Raw genomic sequence first — 16906 nt, forward strand, 5'->3', positions numbered from 1 at the left:
TTTCAAGGGTGAGGTTGCTCTCACATATTTATACACTTCACATCCCGAGAACCTAATCAATGTGAGACTTCAAACAATTTCCGATAAGACTTTCAAACAATTTATTATATCTTCTTCTAGTTTCACCTTCATTTCAATTTGAAGTGAGAAAATTCCTCATACTATATTAATATTCTTTTGTCTCTCTTGCAAGTCTTCTATTGCTATAAATAACCATATCCCACCATCACTTCATTCCAACACATCATCATTCAAATTGCCCCTTCTTATTCTTATACATATATTTTGCAGTGTGTTTTGTTTTATCTACTATAACATATATAATTGCCTTCAAAAGTCTCCGGTTATCATATACAGCTAGAAAATGATGAAGCTCATCGCAGTATTGTTGCTTGTGGTGTTTACCACCTTCACCACATCAGATCCTGATAATCTTCAAGACCTCTGTGTTGCAGACCTTGCTTCCGGTACCACTTTTACATTAATACTAATTTTTTTCTTTCATGTGTATTTTTTTTTTTTTTTTTTTTTTTTTGGAAAACTCATATATTAAGAATCATATTTACCATATACTTTCATGCTTCCCTAGCTATATAAGAAAGATTATAAGAACTAATAAGTTAGAAGTGAATTCCCTCTTTCATTTTCACTTCCCCTAAATCATTTTTTTTGTTGGTAAAATAAAATCCTCTTGATCATTATATATTCAGTATTTTTTCTTATATTGTTTTCTTTCAATCATGTTAATCCACCAAATCAATTATTAGGCGTACCAACTCCTTTTTTTTTAAAGGTAGCAACGCCCTTTTTTTTTTGGGTACAAAGTAGCAACGCCCTTTAATTTGTCTTTTATTGACTCTACTTTTAATAATTCAATAATTAAAACATATTATTTGTAGCATGATTGGCAAGTGGCAACATGAATTATTTATATTGTAACATTTTATAAAGTAGTAATAATTACTCAATGATGTAATTATTGGTTAAATTTTGTTTTGCATTCATGCAATCTTCTTATTAACTGAGATATTGTTATTGTGTTAATTAACAGCGATTCTCGTGAATGGATTCACCTGCAAACCAGCTACAAACGTAACCGCGGCCGATTTCTCCTCCAACATACTAGCCAAACCAGGTGCAACAAACAACACATTTGGTTCCTTAGTAACAGCAGCCAATGTTCAAAAAATCCCGGGACTAAACACACTTGGTGTGTCATTAGCAAGAATTGATTACGCACCAGGGGGAATTAACCCACCTCACACTCATCCACGTGCAACAGAGATTGTTTTTGTTCTTGAAGGTCAATTAGATGTTGGATTCATAACAACAGCTAATGTTTTGATATCAAAAACTATTGTTAAGGGTGAAACATTTGTGTTTCCTAAAGGATTGGTTCATTTCCAAAAGAACAATAATGGTTATGAAGCTGCTTCAGTGATTTCAGCATTTAATAGTCAATTGCAAGGGACAGTGAATGTTCCTCTTACATTGTTTGCTGCTACACCACCTGTTGCAGATCATGTGTTGGCTCAAACATTCCAAATTGGCACTAAAGAAGTTCAGAAAATTAAGGCTAAGCTTGCACCCAAGAAATAGTTTGATCAACAAACAATTGATGTGATGGTTATTTGTATTTTTTTTTTAAAAAAATAATTTGTGTCCTCTAGTTTTATTTAACTTTGTTGATTTACAATTCATGTTTTGAATTCATAAAACAATTGGGGCATGTTCAATATCCATTTTCCTTTTGGATAATTGACCTTTGAATGATCCCTAATGCGTGCTTGTAATTTTTTTTAATAAAATGTGCATGTTATTTTTGCAATTATGTTATGTGGAGTTTTTTTTTTTTTTTACAAGAGTGTTCATTTATTTCTTAATTAAACACTAGTCTTAGGTTTGGTGGCTTAAAATATAAGTACATCTTAATTTCATTTAATGACGTACTAATGATATTTTTCTCAAAATATAATTAAACTAGTCGTACTAGAAGAGTAAGAAAGTGATAATTCTAAAGTAAAAAGTAGGATACAGATAAAAACAAATATATACATTGTCAAAAAAAATAACATAGCTCATAATATTTATGTCAATATACAATAAGATTAATGAGATTATTCTCTCTAGTGAGTGGAGAGGTAAGTGAAAACATGATCATTAAATTTAATGGTGTATTATCACATGAAAAAATTTCATAAGATAGAATCCATTCCTTGATGTTTATTTTTTGTTGACAGAATTCCTTTTGGTTTTTACTCCTTCAATGTTCATTTTTTTGTTGGTCAAAGTCTAAATTCATCTTTGGATGTTTTTTCTCCCGACTCCCCGTGTTTCTTTTATACCCCTAAATTTTCAATTTTACCCTTGAAAAAACTTCGGTTTGTAGAAACAAAAGTTTTTTTATTGTCTTGAAAACAAATTTCGGTTTCTAAAAACCGAAATTAACTCTGAATTTACACTAAAACAAATTCGTTTTCTGTGAACCGAATTTTTCTGCAAGGACAAAATTGAAATATTAAGGAGTATAAAAAAATCACGGAGTCGGCATAGAAAACATCTCATCTTTGAATGGGCAACAAAGCTGGCAACCTAAGCATGGGCGAATTGGTTTGTCATAAAGCAAGTATGGGCCAATTTTAATCAACTATATAATACCCATGAACTGGCCTTGGCCTTCTGGAGCAGTACAACTACAAATTACATGATAAACTGACATGATAAACTAATAAGTGGCAGATATTACCTACTCTAATTAATAATATATGCATGTTAATTGTGTGCAATAGATATTAGATAATTTGACGCTGAACTTAATAGGGATGACCACGATTCGATACCCTCAACTGCAATTGGGAGGGGACTGAAACTACTTGATGTCAAAATTGATACTCGAATCATATTAGACAGTTCAGTAGACCGGATACTGAGGTGAAAAAAAATTTAGATAGATTGATTTACAACAATCTAGGGCGGCTTTTGGTAGATGTATCCTTATCTTGAGTTTGATCCTTAACTTCGGCTAAATAAAAATAATAAAAAAAACAAATATTGCTTAAATTTCCCCTTAATAAAATAAGTCTCTTTATCCGACTCACCTTTAGTGAAAATCTCCACACCCCCAATGACCTCTCAACATTATAAAAAACAAATATTGCTTAAATTTTCCCTACAATAAGAATTCATATTTTTTTTATTAAAGGAAAATTTAATTACTATATTGTTCCCACATTTTCTAGATTATTTTTCTCAAAAAAGCTTAGCATATTTCTACAATAAAAGGAAATATTTCAAATAAGGTGACAAATAATGTGAAAACAATAAATATTTCAAACAAAACACACATGGACGAATCTCACTCACTTGGCTAGAGGAATACTAGTACTATATTGTTCCCACATTTCTAGATTATTTTTCTCAAAAAAGCTTAGCATATTTTATAATGTTGACTTTTAACTATCTACTTAGATTTTAGAGCACTGCCTTTCAGCTTGGCAACCACCTACTGGAATATAAACCTTTTGCTTGTGGGATTCCTCTGTTCCTAATCAAAAGTGTAAAAGCTATGGGAATAAACGAATCTATTAGGTATAAATTCTCTACGGATGAGATAAAGATACCATTAATTTTATCTTAGTCAAAGTTGCAAAGCTTTGCACAAGAATAAGAACTGAGTGATAGTGTATATGATAAGTTATACTTAAAATGCTAAGGTGAATCATCATCCTAAGAGAAGAAAATACTACTACCACCACCATTTGGGGAAGGGGCAGTAGCCTGTGAATTGATGAAGAATAACTTTTCAAAAAAACTAGTAATGATGATAAATATAATATGCCAGAAAGTCAGAAACAAAGATTACAAAGAGAGTACAGTATCAAATAACTTTTGGTGACCATTCTTTGAATATTACATTTCGAAGTAGCTTCAGAAATATGGAAACAAACCCATCTCTGTCTTCTTCTATTTCCACCCCAACCCCTGGTTTTCTTGTTTTTTGTCTGTCTCCTCTAGAATGTACATCATCATACAGAAAGAATAACGGCATACACAGAAGGAAGTCGTCTTAACCATGTAAAAAACGGACGAACGGATCAAGATTCTCTCCATTGAAAAAAAAATACTTGAGAAAATAATGTGGAGACTGATCAAAATTTGCCGCATTATTTCCTAAAGTTTTTTTCTTCTTTTCAACAGAGATAATCCATTTCCAGGGTCAGCAGCAAAAGAAATCTGGCCAAACATTGCACATCAGCGGCCATCTAGGAAGCATGGGCAACAATGTTTGCAAACCCATGAAATTATTTCCAGCACAATAAACTTGAATAACTTTGACTAGAAAATATCTATCTTAAATTATCAAGACATACATCATAAAGGGAAGCATGTGGTGCATTCAAATGCTTTCATAATTAAAGTACAAAATGTCTTTACATTTCTATATGTCAAAGGACTACTTGACTATGGTAATGTAACACTCCTACTTATATCTTGAATTTACTATCCATACAGGAGCCACTAGATCACAAGGCAGAAAGCCTCACAAACCTCACTTTTATTTTTTTTTAATCAACATGTGAATGGCATGAGATGCTACACAATCAAAAGAAAAGGGTTTCAAAAACAAATTTTAGTCAAAAACTGTTAATTTTCTTAAGATGAAGTGAGAAAGCTATACACTGAAAGTGGTAGAAAAAGTCTAAAATGTACATTTTAGCATTTGAAATAACTTGACAACATTTTTGGATAAGTTATAATACAAACAACTATAGAGAATGATAGACTACTGATTATCACTTATCATGGGAACCCATTGATGCCATCTGCCTACCCAAAAAGCATGATATAATAAACAAATGAAGTATGTTAAAAACAAAAGCAATTAACATAAGCCAGACCAATCTATGACCCAACTTTGCAATACAGAAGGCCTCCAAATTTTGTTTCCTACGTTTTCTTCACCTTTCCAAATATATGAAGATTGAAGTATGCAAGGCATTGCCAAATATCATCGCACACTGATATAAAAGAATCAGATTATGCCAGTCATAATTCAACTGGAAAACAGAAAGAAAGACTTGTGTTTCAGTTGCTATTTTTATAAACAAAAAATCACTTAAAACCAATCACAGAATGAACGTAAAAGATGTGTACATGAGTAAACCAATAAAAAATTTCTAACAGCTAAGAAAGACAATCAAAATATAGCAGAGTTCAACAAAATTCAGTTTTAAATGTACACAGTATACCGCATCACGATTGAGGACAGGTAGAAGTTCCTGAATGTCAAGGAATCCAGTTTTCACTAACCTATTCACACCACAGCAGATCAAGCAGTCCTCTTTTATCTATAAAACCCTTTCATTTTTCCAATGTATAATAATCTGATCTAAATCTTCAATCCGTAACCACTCAATGGCCGCAAGCATTTTATCCACAACTTATTGGACCACATTGCTCTAAATGAAAATGACAACAGGATATCCTCACTCGAGTTTCCCTACATGTTCCGATGCTACTCTCACCCCTCAACTCTTCCATCTTTTCCTTGAACATCATTCCAATGAATACCCCAAAATATGTTCTGAGCTATAATGCTACCTAATTTCAAAATGAGGCAGCACAGAAAAACCCAACAACTCAGACAAATTCCATCTTCGATTTAACAAAGAATAATAATACTCAAACAAGCACAACAAAATCAAGAACGTGTCTCCAACCAACATTACTAATCAATCAATCAATCAATAAATGATTCAATATGTGGATTGCAATCTTTGGAAAAGAAATCATTCTTTTCAATCAAAGTCTTCAACATAGAATTAGTAAAATTTGGATCATTAGGGTCACTACTAGGTGACCCATCAGGGGTTTCCAATACATTAGGACGCAAAAAACAAAACTTGCAACGAATTCGAGAACTAGTAACAGTATCATCACCACCGCTAATAATCATCACCTTATCTCTGCTACTAACATTTACATTTCTAGAAAAAGAAGCAGTTGTTGATAATGATAATGATGATGAAGAAGATGAAAAAAGAGGCTTTTTACTTCTTACTCTACGAATTTGATTCTTAGCTTTTGTGAATTGATTAAGTAGCAACCTCTTCCCAAAATCAAATTTTCTACGGTGCTTTTTCTTCCGAATTGCATCTTCTTCATCTTCGTCGTCATCGGCGTCACTACCACCTCTTTGGTAACCGTCTCGATCACCACTGGAGATCTCTTCATCGGAAGAACCAGACATGAATTCTAGTAATTCAAAACCGCGATTGTGATCTAACGAAATAGGGATTCATAAATTGAAGGAAATTAGGTCAAGGAAATGAATGGGGATTTTGAAATCGATGAAGGAATTGAGAGATTAGAAAAGAAAATAATTGGGGAAGAAGAAGTTACTGTTGTTGTCTGGAACCCAAGTACTGAGCACAATTATCGGTCATATTTTGAGCGCCTCTTACCTGCAAAAGAACGTCTTTTGTCGGTATTCAGGGATAATTGGTATTTGTTATGCGTCCATAAACTTGTTATCGTTCTTCTGTTTCACAACGGCACTTATGTGCCACATATGCCATGTGATTTGTTTTTTTCTCCTTCAAACAATTAAATGTGTAAAAACTAGTTAGGAACCCGTGCAACGCACGGGCGAGGACGATTAAATATATCACTTAGACATTTTTTTTTTCTTTTTTTTTTGACATAATAGACAATTGGTTGTTAATATAACATAACCATATAAAAAAGACATAATAATATAATTGTTGTTATACTTAGAACATAAACCAACAAACAAACAACTTCCACTTTTAAAACCTACAATTTCTTCTATACAAAGTTGTTTCCATAGATTGAGATAACTTGAAATTCCTTCCCTTCAGCATCCATATAGGACACTCCCCGTGTTTTGTGTCAATAAACTGTCACTTTTAAAACTTATAATTTTTTCTATACAAAATTGTTTCCATAGATTGAGATAACTTGAAATTCCTTCCCTTCAGCATCCATATAGGACACTCCCCGTGTTTTGTGTCAATAAACTGTCACTTTTAAAACTTACAATTTTTTCTATACAAAATTGTTTCCATAGATTAAGATAACTTGAAATTCATTCCCTTCAGCATCCATATGGGACACTCCCCGCGTTTTGTGTCAATAAACTTTTACTTTTAAAACCTACAATTTATTCTATACAAAATTGTTTCCATAGATTGAGATAACTTGAAATTCATTTCTTCAGCATCCATATGGGACACTCCTCGTGTTTTGTGTCAATAAACTTTTACTTTTAAAACCTACAATTTCTTCTATACAAAATTGTTTCCATAGATTGGGATAACTTTAAATTTATTCCCTTCAGCATCCATATGAGATACTCCCCGTGTTTCGTGTCAATAAATTTTCACTTTTAAAACCTACAATTTCTTCTATACAAAATTGTTTCCATAGATTGGGATAACTTGAAATTTCTTCCCTTCAGCATCAATATGGGACACTCCCCGTGTTTTGTGTAAATAAATTTTCATTTTTAAAACCTATAATTTCTTCTATATAAAATTGTTTCCATAGATTGAGATAACTTGAAATTCCTTCCCTTCAGCATCCATATGGTACACTCCCCGTGTTTTGTGTCAATAAATTGTCACTTTTAAAACCTACAATTTCTTCTATACAAAATTGTTTCCATAGATTGAGAATACTTGAAATTCATTCCCTTCAACATTCATATGGGACACTCCCCGTGTTTTGTCTCAATAAACTTTCACTTAAAACCTACAATTTCTTCTATACAAAATTGTTTCCATAGATTGTGATAACTTGAAATTCCTTTAATTCAGCATCCATGTGGGACACTCCCCGTGTTTTGTGTCAACAAATTTTTACTTTTAAAACCTATAATTTATTCTATATAAAATTGTTTCCATAGAATGAGATAACTTGAAATTCCTTTAATTCAGCATTCATGTGGGACACTCCCCGTGTTTTGTGTCAACAAATTTTTACTTTTAAAACCTACAATTTATTCTATATAAAATTGTTTCCATAAAATGGGATAACTTAAAATTCAATCCCTCTATAATATTGACATTTCAGGGGGAGTGCCACAAAAGGTAGCGTGTTGTAAGAATTGAACAATAGTGACAAAATTTTAACTATCAATGGTCTTTCGTTTTGTTTTCTTCATTTCAACTCAAGGACTGCCTATTGCCTACTACTCTTTGTTCCTTTTCAAAGTGAATGTTTACACTATACCAAAGAAATTTTTCCAAAATAGAGAAAGAAAAAAAAATTAAAAATTAAGACAAAACTATGCTTCACTTACCTCATTTTCTTGGTATTTTTATGTTAGTAGACTTATAAGTTATATCTATATCCATTAAAATATAATATACTTGTAATCCTACACTACACTACAAAAAAGAAAAGAAAAACGCCAGTACTTCTATGTTTTTCTCACATATTAACATGTTCTTTTGGTGAGAATGTGGTATGAGAGGCAGTAATTCTCAAATATTTTGTGCAGAAATTAAGCATTACTTCTTAGATAATAGAAATGGAAATGTACTTCTTCAAATATTTTTCAATGTACTTGTTAAGAAATAGAATGAAGTTATTACTACAACTAAGGTTACATAATTCACTTACCCAAGGATAGAAAACATAATAAGAAAAAAAAATTAAATCATAGTTTTCGTAAAACCCTAAAATACATAACTTTTGTCTAACTCCAAATTCAAATTTAAGCCATTGCATAATAATCTCTTCAAATATAGAGTCAACAAATTGAATGTGTGGTTTTAAATGTATGATAGCATATATGTACATTACACGATCCTCCCTATACTATGCATCAGTTTTACCATTCTATTCCTTTTTCTTCTCCTTATCCCTCAACGTTCTTATCATGTGCATCAGTGTCTTATTCTATCTTCTCAAAAAGCATACCTACTATAGGTGCACCTGCAATAAAAGAAGTGTGTCAAATATATGGTATGAAAGTTGAGAAAGTAAAGTAACAAAATGCAACATGTTTCATCCAATAGTAGGTCAAATATATGGTATGAGAGTTAAGTAACAAAAGGAGCATGTTTCGTCCAAAATACATGCCCCAGTTTTTGTGTAAAAGCTCCCAAACTTGAAACACAATTTTCTTAACTAATTCAAAGTCTTATATAATGACAATAGAAACCATAGTTCATGTGCAGAAAATGTAACATAATCAAAGCAAATATAGAGAAAATAAGCTTAATCCATTATTGCAAGCCTTGAACTCATTGGGTCATGTTGAAGGGCATATGCATGATGCATGGTTTTTAATATAACAATCCTAGAGTTTATCTATCAAATACTTCTTAGCAAACGATATGTGTTGTTAGATGCAGGACAGTGAAGATATATGGATGCCAAGCTAGCTGCTAGCATGCATGCACTGATAATTGACACCACAAAAAGCCATATGATTAGAAGCATCATTGAGCTATAAGCCCCTTGGTATTTCTAAGTAAAATAATTACAAAAATCTAAACCTTAGATGGACTACCAACTATGATTGAACACACATCACATATAAATTATTCCAACACTAACCCAAATCTGATCTGAACACTGCCAAGTCTGATTGACAAATTGAAAGTAGCTATAATTTTCATATGAGATTGACAAACAAAAAATGTGCAGAAAGTAGCTATAAGAAACAGATAGAATCATTTCAAGTCTCATTGATTCACTAATTAGCTTTAAGAAACAAATAGATTGAGCCAAGACTTAAACCATTAGCTTTAAGAGGCTTGCATATGTTCTATACTTAGAAAACCTTTTTTTAATATACTTAAATTAAAAGACCTTAGAAGTAATAAATATAAATTAAAGAGGATAAAGTATGACCTAACCAAATCAATTATTGATATTGAAAAGCAAAGGGGGTAAAATTTGAATTTCAAATATTCTTACCAATAAAGCATGGAAAAGTGTTGATGGGGGAAGAGATTTGATTTTGAGAGTCTTGAGGAAGAAAAAGCCTTGTAAACCAGCTGAACATTGCCAAAAGATGTGGAATTTTTTTGTCTGACAGTGTTTCATAGTTGACTTGTGTCAGGTTATCTGCCATGAATCAGAGTCAAAACCTCACAAAATAGAATAAATTAAAGCAATCTAATGACTTGTGTCATTTTAAGCCAATGCAGGTTATAATTTAAAAGTATGGAATAAATACACCTGATCCTTATAACAAAGGAGAGCACACTTATGTCGAGTAGCCACAACACTAACACCAAATCAACTATGAAGTATCATGTATATGCCTAAACTTAATGGATCATAAACAGATTTTATTAAGTTTAATTTATGATATAGTGAATTCCTCTAGTTTCAAAATTGGAAGCGACTTAGCTACATCCAAAGAAAACTAATCCTTTCAATTACTTTGTTCTCATCCTCACTTCCACTTACTTTTTCATTTGTCTATTTCCTCATCCTTGCACTAACTTTCCAATATATATTCTTCCTCGCTAACATCAGACTGAATACACAAAAGCTACACTTAAAACTAAAGATAATTTCATCTGATAATTTTCTATATTAAAATTAGAACCACAAAAAAAAAAAAAAAACAGAAATTAAACTTGCATTTGTAGAACGAAACTCACAAATTTGATGGATTCTCATCTTATAGAAAGAAGCGAAGTCTGCCCTACTGAAACAGGGGACTATAAATCAAAATAATATAAATTAGCTGTACTCCAGTAAATAAAAAAAACCACGGTCAAAACGTGCAAAGAGGGTTTCACTCTCATAGCTTGAAGAGACGCATGAGACATACCTTAAGTAATATGTAAAAAAGAAAATGTGAAAGCCCATACACAGAAAATACATGAGAGCATGGAAAAATAAGTTACTTACCATTCAAACAAACTTGTTCTCTTTTCTCCTTTAAGCAAATGAGCACTCCAATAATATGTGACTTGACAAACATCTTGTTTGCATAAGCAAAAGCAACACCACCGAATTAGAAAACAGATATAAATGACCTTAATCATATTGTTGAATCAAAATATAACCAAGAATAAAGAAGTAGTAGTCGGGTAAAGTTTTCAATTCAATTATCCAAGTACAAAGTCAAATCATTCACATAAGACATGTAATGGTGAGGAGGAGAAGGAGAGAACTACTAAATGTAGTGTGCTTCATAAGATCAGAATCAAACAACAACATAATCCAAAGGCCGTGACATACCATGACACTATTTTGTTATTGCATTCCTGACAGGAGCAGGGCTCTATGCAGTAAACACCGGCAGCAAGCAAAACACTCACAATAACTGGAAAAAAAATAATAATATCGTTAAGGTGCTTGGCAAAAGTCATTTAAACATAGATAAAGCATAGCTTATTTGGTTTTCAAGGTTTTGATCCAAGAGAGAAAATGAATAAATAGAAGATAAAAAGCAAGAAACAAATAGAGTCTTTAAAATGTGATCGAAGAAAATTAGGGATTTGGAAAAGGATCGAAACTGAAATTACCTGCGGGATGGATCTTGAAACAGGTCGAAGGATTCGATCGAGAAGACAACCTAATTTGCAAACATAGACAAAAAATTAAACATTTAACATAAATTAGATGATGAAATTAAATCATGAAATAACAGATGGAGAAGCAATTTGAAATATTTGGAGAGAAGGAATCAGGAAAAAATGGAGTGAGATGAGTAAGAAAGTGAGTTAGAGGGAGAAATTGAATTTTGAAATTTGAAATCAGTCAACAAAACAAAAAACAACAAAAAACAACAGAGTAGTGCTGCAATATTTTGCTTTGAGAGACAGATGAAAGTGACGCTACATCTTTTCTGCCAAAGCTGAAGAAATTTGAAAGTTTTGGTCAAAGCTTGTAGAATAGGATTGCAAAGCAGCTTTTGGTTTTTCACCAAAATGGAATGGTGCCAAGACGGAGAAAGAAAGTAATAACGTGTGGGAAGGAAAATAAAAGAAGGAAACCAAGCTGCTTTGGAATAACAAATTAAACAAATTAAAATTGAAACAAATCAAATAAAAAAAAATTGATACAAAATCTAAAATTTAACAAAAACAAATCAGTCATATTATATTTGAGAAAACCATCTAAATCCAACTAACAACTCCTAAAAGGTAGCGATTATTATTAACTAAAACATAGAAACAAATCCTAATAAATATGACAACTAAGCAACAATAATTTCAAAAAAAAAAAATAGAGAGAGGATTTTAAAATCAGATATAAGAAACACAATTGAAGAAAAATAGGGAATTCAAATAAAAAAAAGACATACATTTTTCTTCAAATTCATGAACAACAATCTCTGATAATTGATTTCTGAAACACTATATTCCATTTTCTGATAATCAAAACAAACCCAAATTTTCTGATAAAATTGAATTCTGAAACGAAAACTTACTCAAATCCCAAACATCAACTAAATACTACTCAAATACAATCAAATAAAGTTTAGAAAACTTACACAATCAAACCGTAATTTTGTGAACCTGAACAAACAATAAAATTCGCAAAAAAGAAATCAGAATATGAAATGAAATATATGAAATAAGGAAGGGATTTCAATTATATCTTCATGGGTTTCACATACCTTCATTTTTTAGAAGCTCTTTGAACATTCCTTTATGAGGATACCTGCATGTCAATTGACCAAAGAAAACACAGAACTCATTAAACAGAACAATGGTGTGAAACCCATGAAATCCAAAGCCAAGAAAAACAATACCTTAATTCCAAATCTTCATCGATCTTTGTCGTTGCTGGGTTTGTAAATCTGAACAAACAATAATTTCATGTATCAAATGCATTGCAAGAGAAAATAGATATATAAATGCACATGTGTGTGCTAAGTCTGAGTAGTTGTCATATGAACCATGAAATCATGAGTAGTTTGTCGGTATGAACCATGAAACCATTTACAAATATGAACAAAATATTCACAATCACAAAAACTATCATCTATCCAAAAGATATTAATGGCTTAAAGTGGGAAATAAAATGAAAAGTAAGAACATTATTTGTGACATAAGATTAATAGAGCAATTGAACAAAAAGTCCAATATTACGTAATTTGGTAGTTTTCTTCCTAAAATTATTCTAACACTATCCCAAATATCATCTGAACACAACCAAGTCTGATTGACAAATAGAAAGTAGCTATAATTTTCATATGAGATTGACAAACAAAAAGTCTACAGAAAGTAGCTATAAAAAACAGTTAGAATCGTTTCACGGATGCGAGTCTCATTGATTCACTAAATAGCTTTAAGAAACCATTAGCTTTAAGAGGCTTTGAATATGTTATATACTTAGAAAAACCTTTTTTAATATACTTAAATGTCCTATTTTAATTCATGATATAGTGAATTTTCCTCTAGTTTCAAAATTGGAAGAAATACTCCATATTCCAAAGTTCTAAATAATAAACTATTAATAGTAAATACATTTGGCACAAGAGAGTATATAATTTTTTATTTCAAAGAAAAAATAGACAAAACAGTTACTAATTTGAATAATCTTTTCAAAATATGTTTCCAAAATATTTATTGTAGCATCATGAAACAGTTTGATTTATAGTTACCTAGTTAAATTCATATGAATGAAATATCTATATAATCTGAATAAACATTAACATTCCAAAAAAAAAAAAAATCAGAATATGAAATGAAATCATGAAATAAGGAAGGGTGACAAAGCTGTAGAAGCATATACCTAAACTTTGAGAAAGAAGAATAGCAGGGGGAGAGAGAGTCCGAAAAGGAGAGATAGAAATAGGGATTCAAAATTTGAATTGAGTTTTGGAAGAGGGGGGAAATGAGATGTGATTTGTTTCAAAGCTGTGATGTGTAGAGAGAAGAAGAGAGGGATGTTGCATAGATTAGATATTGTAATTTGTTTGAGAAATAATGAAAGCCAAAGTGTTAGCCAAAATGAGTAGTCAAACCTGTTACAAAGCTGAGAAAGAAAGTGACCATTCAAGCATGATCCTGCAACACATATTATTTTTGTTTGGCCTCAAGCTTTCATTCCATTCAAGTGTAACAACAACCAAATAACACCAATTAAGTGGAGAATAAATTCAATAGAAATAGTGGATGACTTATAAGCTATCTTTCCTCCATACCTTCACATAATTTACCTCTGCATGATATGATTCAGGATTGTCATAATATATCTATATTTACACCTATGTATGAACTAATTTAACTCTATTAAACAATGTACTAAACAAATCAGACAATAGAAAATACTATTTAGAAGCAACACAGACAAATGCAAAGCAACATAGAAAAATATAGAAATCAATAAATACAAATAAAAAGTTATGAAAACCCATCAATAAATAAACAACCATAAAAAAAAAATATGAATAAAATAATTTTCTACATATTATAGCTTTCATACATTGGTTCAATTTGTAATATCATGTAAATATCCAAAATTAAAACACCGAAATAAAAGTTGAGTTTATCGGTTCAATTTTAAATCTCATTAAAGATGCTATTCTCAATCCATTCTATGCCTTTCGTTTTAATTGATAATTTGAAATTATATTAAAAAGAAGTTGCTATCAATATGGGTAACTTGAGAAAAAATAGGAACCGATATTCTCCAATAATCCAAACTGATTTACCAAAACAAACAAAAAAGTAGTCCTTGATCCAAACTATTCAAAATAGCAACTCACAATTAAATAAAAGTGTGCTCATACAAACTGATCTAACAGATAAACAAATAAGCATTAAATTTTGGAGGATGCAGACCATCCTCTAAATTTATAATACCTGAAAGTTGGTGATGTAAAAGCTAACAAATTATCTAGTTTCACTAATTCTTTCCCTAATTGCATACAAATGATGGTTTAGAAAAGCACAAAAAAATAAGACCACAAAGCCATCATTTTTTCATATTGAGACATTTCCTCAAACAGGTTTCACTCTCACTTTCACAATCAAATGAGAGTTTTCAAATACAAAGAAAGCTATAGTAAATAGAAATGTAAATATATATATACCTTTAAAATCTTCGCAGAAATAGCAAAACCATGAGAGTGAAACCCTCTTTGAAAGCAGCAACTACAAAATAATATAAATTGAAGAGAAAAATGAAATCTAGAATGAACATGTACATTGAAGAAATTGTAGAAATATAGTAAATAGCTATAAACTGACAAAGCCAAAAAAAGTTCAACTTACCTAAATGTGACCATTCAAACTCCATCATCTCTCACTTCTGCAGTTGTAGCTGATATTTGTAGCGGCGGTGTAGCAAGGCCTTTTTCCACAACCAAAAGTCTCTTCTCAAGTAAAATGAAAAACCTTGAATTAATTTTGGTTAGTAGAACCTGAAAAAGGAAGTAATAAAGTTTATGAAAGGCATGGTTCAAATCTTATTATAAGATACACTGGTGCAAATCATACCATATATACTATTATAGGTTTGTGAAAGAAAACCTACATAAATGAAAAACAAAATGAAATAGGAAACAAATTAACCATCCCTCACCAGTTCTTTCTCTATTGTTCATAAAGCCACTGTGAAACTCCCCCAATACATTCTTGTTGCCTTTTAGTTCAAACCTGCAAGCCAAGTTTGTGGAATCGAAAATTAGAATACAGACTGAAATAGAAAAACAAATAAGTAAAAAATAAAATACTGAAATAAAATTAAGTAAAAAATTAAAAATTAGGTATTTTGAAAAAGAAAGAATATACCCAAAATCAAGCATTACAAAGGTTAAGTGGTGGATGTGAATGCTTACAAAGTCCAGTTCGATTGTACTGATATAGATGTCAACATATGAATCATCCTGTTTGAATAAAATAGAGAACAATCAATTGAAACAAATTCCAATAGTAGCGAACAATCAATCATTAAGCAGAGGAGGGAAACAAACAAAAAATGAAAAACATAAATAAATAAAGCTGAAGGAAGTTTAAAACATACTTGAGAACAACTTCATGGCCACTCATAGGTTCTTTTTTTCGAAAAACACCTAAAAACATACACAGAAGATCTATTTATGTCAATCTAAATGAATCTCGGTCATCTTCTTCCTCCTACCATAGGTTTTGGTGTTTTTAGAAATGGAATTGGAAGGAAATTTCGATAGATAGGAAGATAGTGAGAGATAGAGAGACAGAGTGTGTGGAAGATGGAACTAAAGAGGAGAATTTGAAATTTGAAACCAAAGAGAGAGGTTTTTGGAAGGGATACAAAACTCTGCAATGAAAGGGATGGCGTGAAACTGTGAGAAGAAGATGTTGCATGGAGGAGTGATTGAAACTTTTTGGTTGTGAGAATTGTTTCAAATTTCATAGCCAAAAGAAGAAGAGGAGTTCTGCATTCTGAAACAATGAAAACGACTTATGATGCTCTTCCACTGTCCTGTTTTGCCCGCATGCGTTTTTTTGTTTCTTTTCAACAAACCGGACCGGGCTTGGTTGGGCCTTGTTGGACTGGACATATGTTTATGGCCCAGCAAGCTAAGTGATGAATGAGAGGGAAAGAAAATTCAAAATCATGGCCAAAAGAAGCAAAAAAATTCAAAATCTTCCAGCTAGGAATTGTGCAGATTGGATGTGTGATTGACATTTGTCAAAAATTTCCATTTAGCTGTGGTCTTTTTGTGTAGTTAAAATGATGTGGAGTTCAATGAGATCATTTGAGAGTTTTTGATGAGTTGTATGGATATTTAAAAAATGTAGTTTGGGTTTTAAATAATTGGGAAGTGTGAAATAGTATAAAAAATTAAATGGGACCCATTTAAAGAACTCAAGTGAGTGTTATGGATGTGTATGCTCGAGGATTGTGCATGTACTACTCCGTCCCATAATATAAGCAAAAAAAAATTTCACACTTATTAAGAAAAGTAAAATAT

At 31.4% G+C, this 16906-nt stretch overlaps 3 protein-coding genes across 6 annotated transcripts; 1 reads left to right on the forward strand and 2 right to left on the reverse strand.

The window, feature by feature from the left end:
- The first annotated feature begins 135 nt into the window (after positions 1–135).
- On the forward strand, positions 136–1828 carry LOC123891017 (rhicadhesin receptor-like). The gene is made up of 2 exons (XM_045940794.1): positions 136–467; positions 1052–1828. The coding sequence occupies exons 1-2, from the start codon at positions 365–367 to the stop codon at positions 1597–1599; spliced, it is 651 nt and encodes a 216-aa protein (XP_045796750.1). The 5' UTR covers positions 136–364; the 3' UTR covers positions 1600–1828.
- Positions 1829–5155: 3327 nt separating this feature from the next.
- Positions 5156–6535, reverse strand: LOC123891018. The gene has a single exon (XM_045940795.1). It carries the CDS (start codon positions 6248–6250, stop codon positions 5741–5743), a length of 510 nt encoding a protein of 169 aa, XP_045796751.1. The 5' UTR covers positions 6251–6535; the 3' UTR covers positions 5156–5740.
- A 2201-nt stretch (positions 6536–8736) lies between these two features.
- LOC123891019 lies at positions 8737–16664 on the reverse strand. Of its 4 annotated transcripts, none has more exons than XM_045940796.1 (15): positions 15973–16664; positions 15741–15835; positions 15532–15605; positions 15222–15370; positions 14150–14166; positions 13970–14012; positions 12752–12799; positions 12617–12660; positions 12491–12515; positions 12302–12410; positions 11520–11569; positions 11233–11317; positions 10900–10972; positions 9952–10101; positions 8737–8961 (listed from the first exon to the last, which is right to left on the reverse strand). In XM_045940796.1, the coding sequence occupies exons 4-12, from the start codon at positions 15233–15235 to the stop codon at positions 11248–11250; spliced, it is 420 nt and encodes a 139-aa protein (XP_045796752.1). In that variant the 5' UTR covers positions 15236–15370; positions 15532–15605; positions 15741–15835; positions 15973–16664; the 3' UTR covers positions 8737–8961; positions 9952–10101; positions 10900–10972; positions 11233–11247. The 4 variants fall into 4 exon arrangements, with proteins under 4 accessions (XP_045796752.1, XP_045796754.1, XP_045796755.1 ...); XM_045940798.1 differs by lacking the exon at positions 12302–12410 and adding an exon at positions 10647–10706 and having other exon boundaries at positions 15973–16417; XM_045940797.1 differs by lacking the exons at positions 8737–8961; positions 9952–10101 and adding exons at positions 10108–10519; positions 10647–10706.
- Between the last annotated feature and the right edge of the window lie 242 nt (positions 16665–16906).

Source organism: Trifolium pratense, linkage group LG6, assembly GCF_020283565.1.
Source record: "Trifolium pratense cultivar HEN17-A07 linkage group LG6, ARS_RC_1.1, whole genome shotgun sequence".
Lineage (NCBI taxonomy): Eukaryota > Viridiplantae > Streptophyta > Magnoliopsida > Fabales > Fabaceae > Trifolium > Trifolium pratense.

What these genes read in the sequence shown, in the direction of transcription:
- LOC123891017 (XM_045940794.1), top strand. Translation starts at nt 365, where the DNA reads ATGATGAAGCTCATCGCAGTATTGTTGCTTGTGGTGTTTACCACCTTC. An exon ending in TGTTGCAGACCTTGCTTCCG is followed by an intron (nt 468 to 1,051) that starts GTACCACTTTTA and finishes GTTAATTAACAG; the next exon opens with CGATTCTCGTGAATGGATTC.
- LOC123891018 (XM_045940795.1), bottom strand. Translation starts at nt 6,250, where the DNA reads ATGTCTGGTTCTTCCGATGAAGAGATCTCCAGTGGTGATCGAGACGGT.
- LOC123891019 (XM_045940796.1), bottom strand. An exon ending in CTTTCTCAGCTTTGTAACAG is followed by an intron (nt 12,800 to 13,969) that starts GTTTGACTACTC and finishes TTGTTTGTTCAG; the next exon opens with ATTTACAAACCCAGCAACGA. An exon ending in TCATGAATTTGAAGAAAAAT is followed by an intron (nt 11,570 to 12,301) that starts GTATGTCTTTTT and finishes TTTGCAAATTAG; the next exon opens with GTTGTCTTCTCGATCGAATC.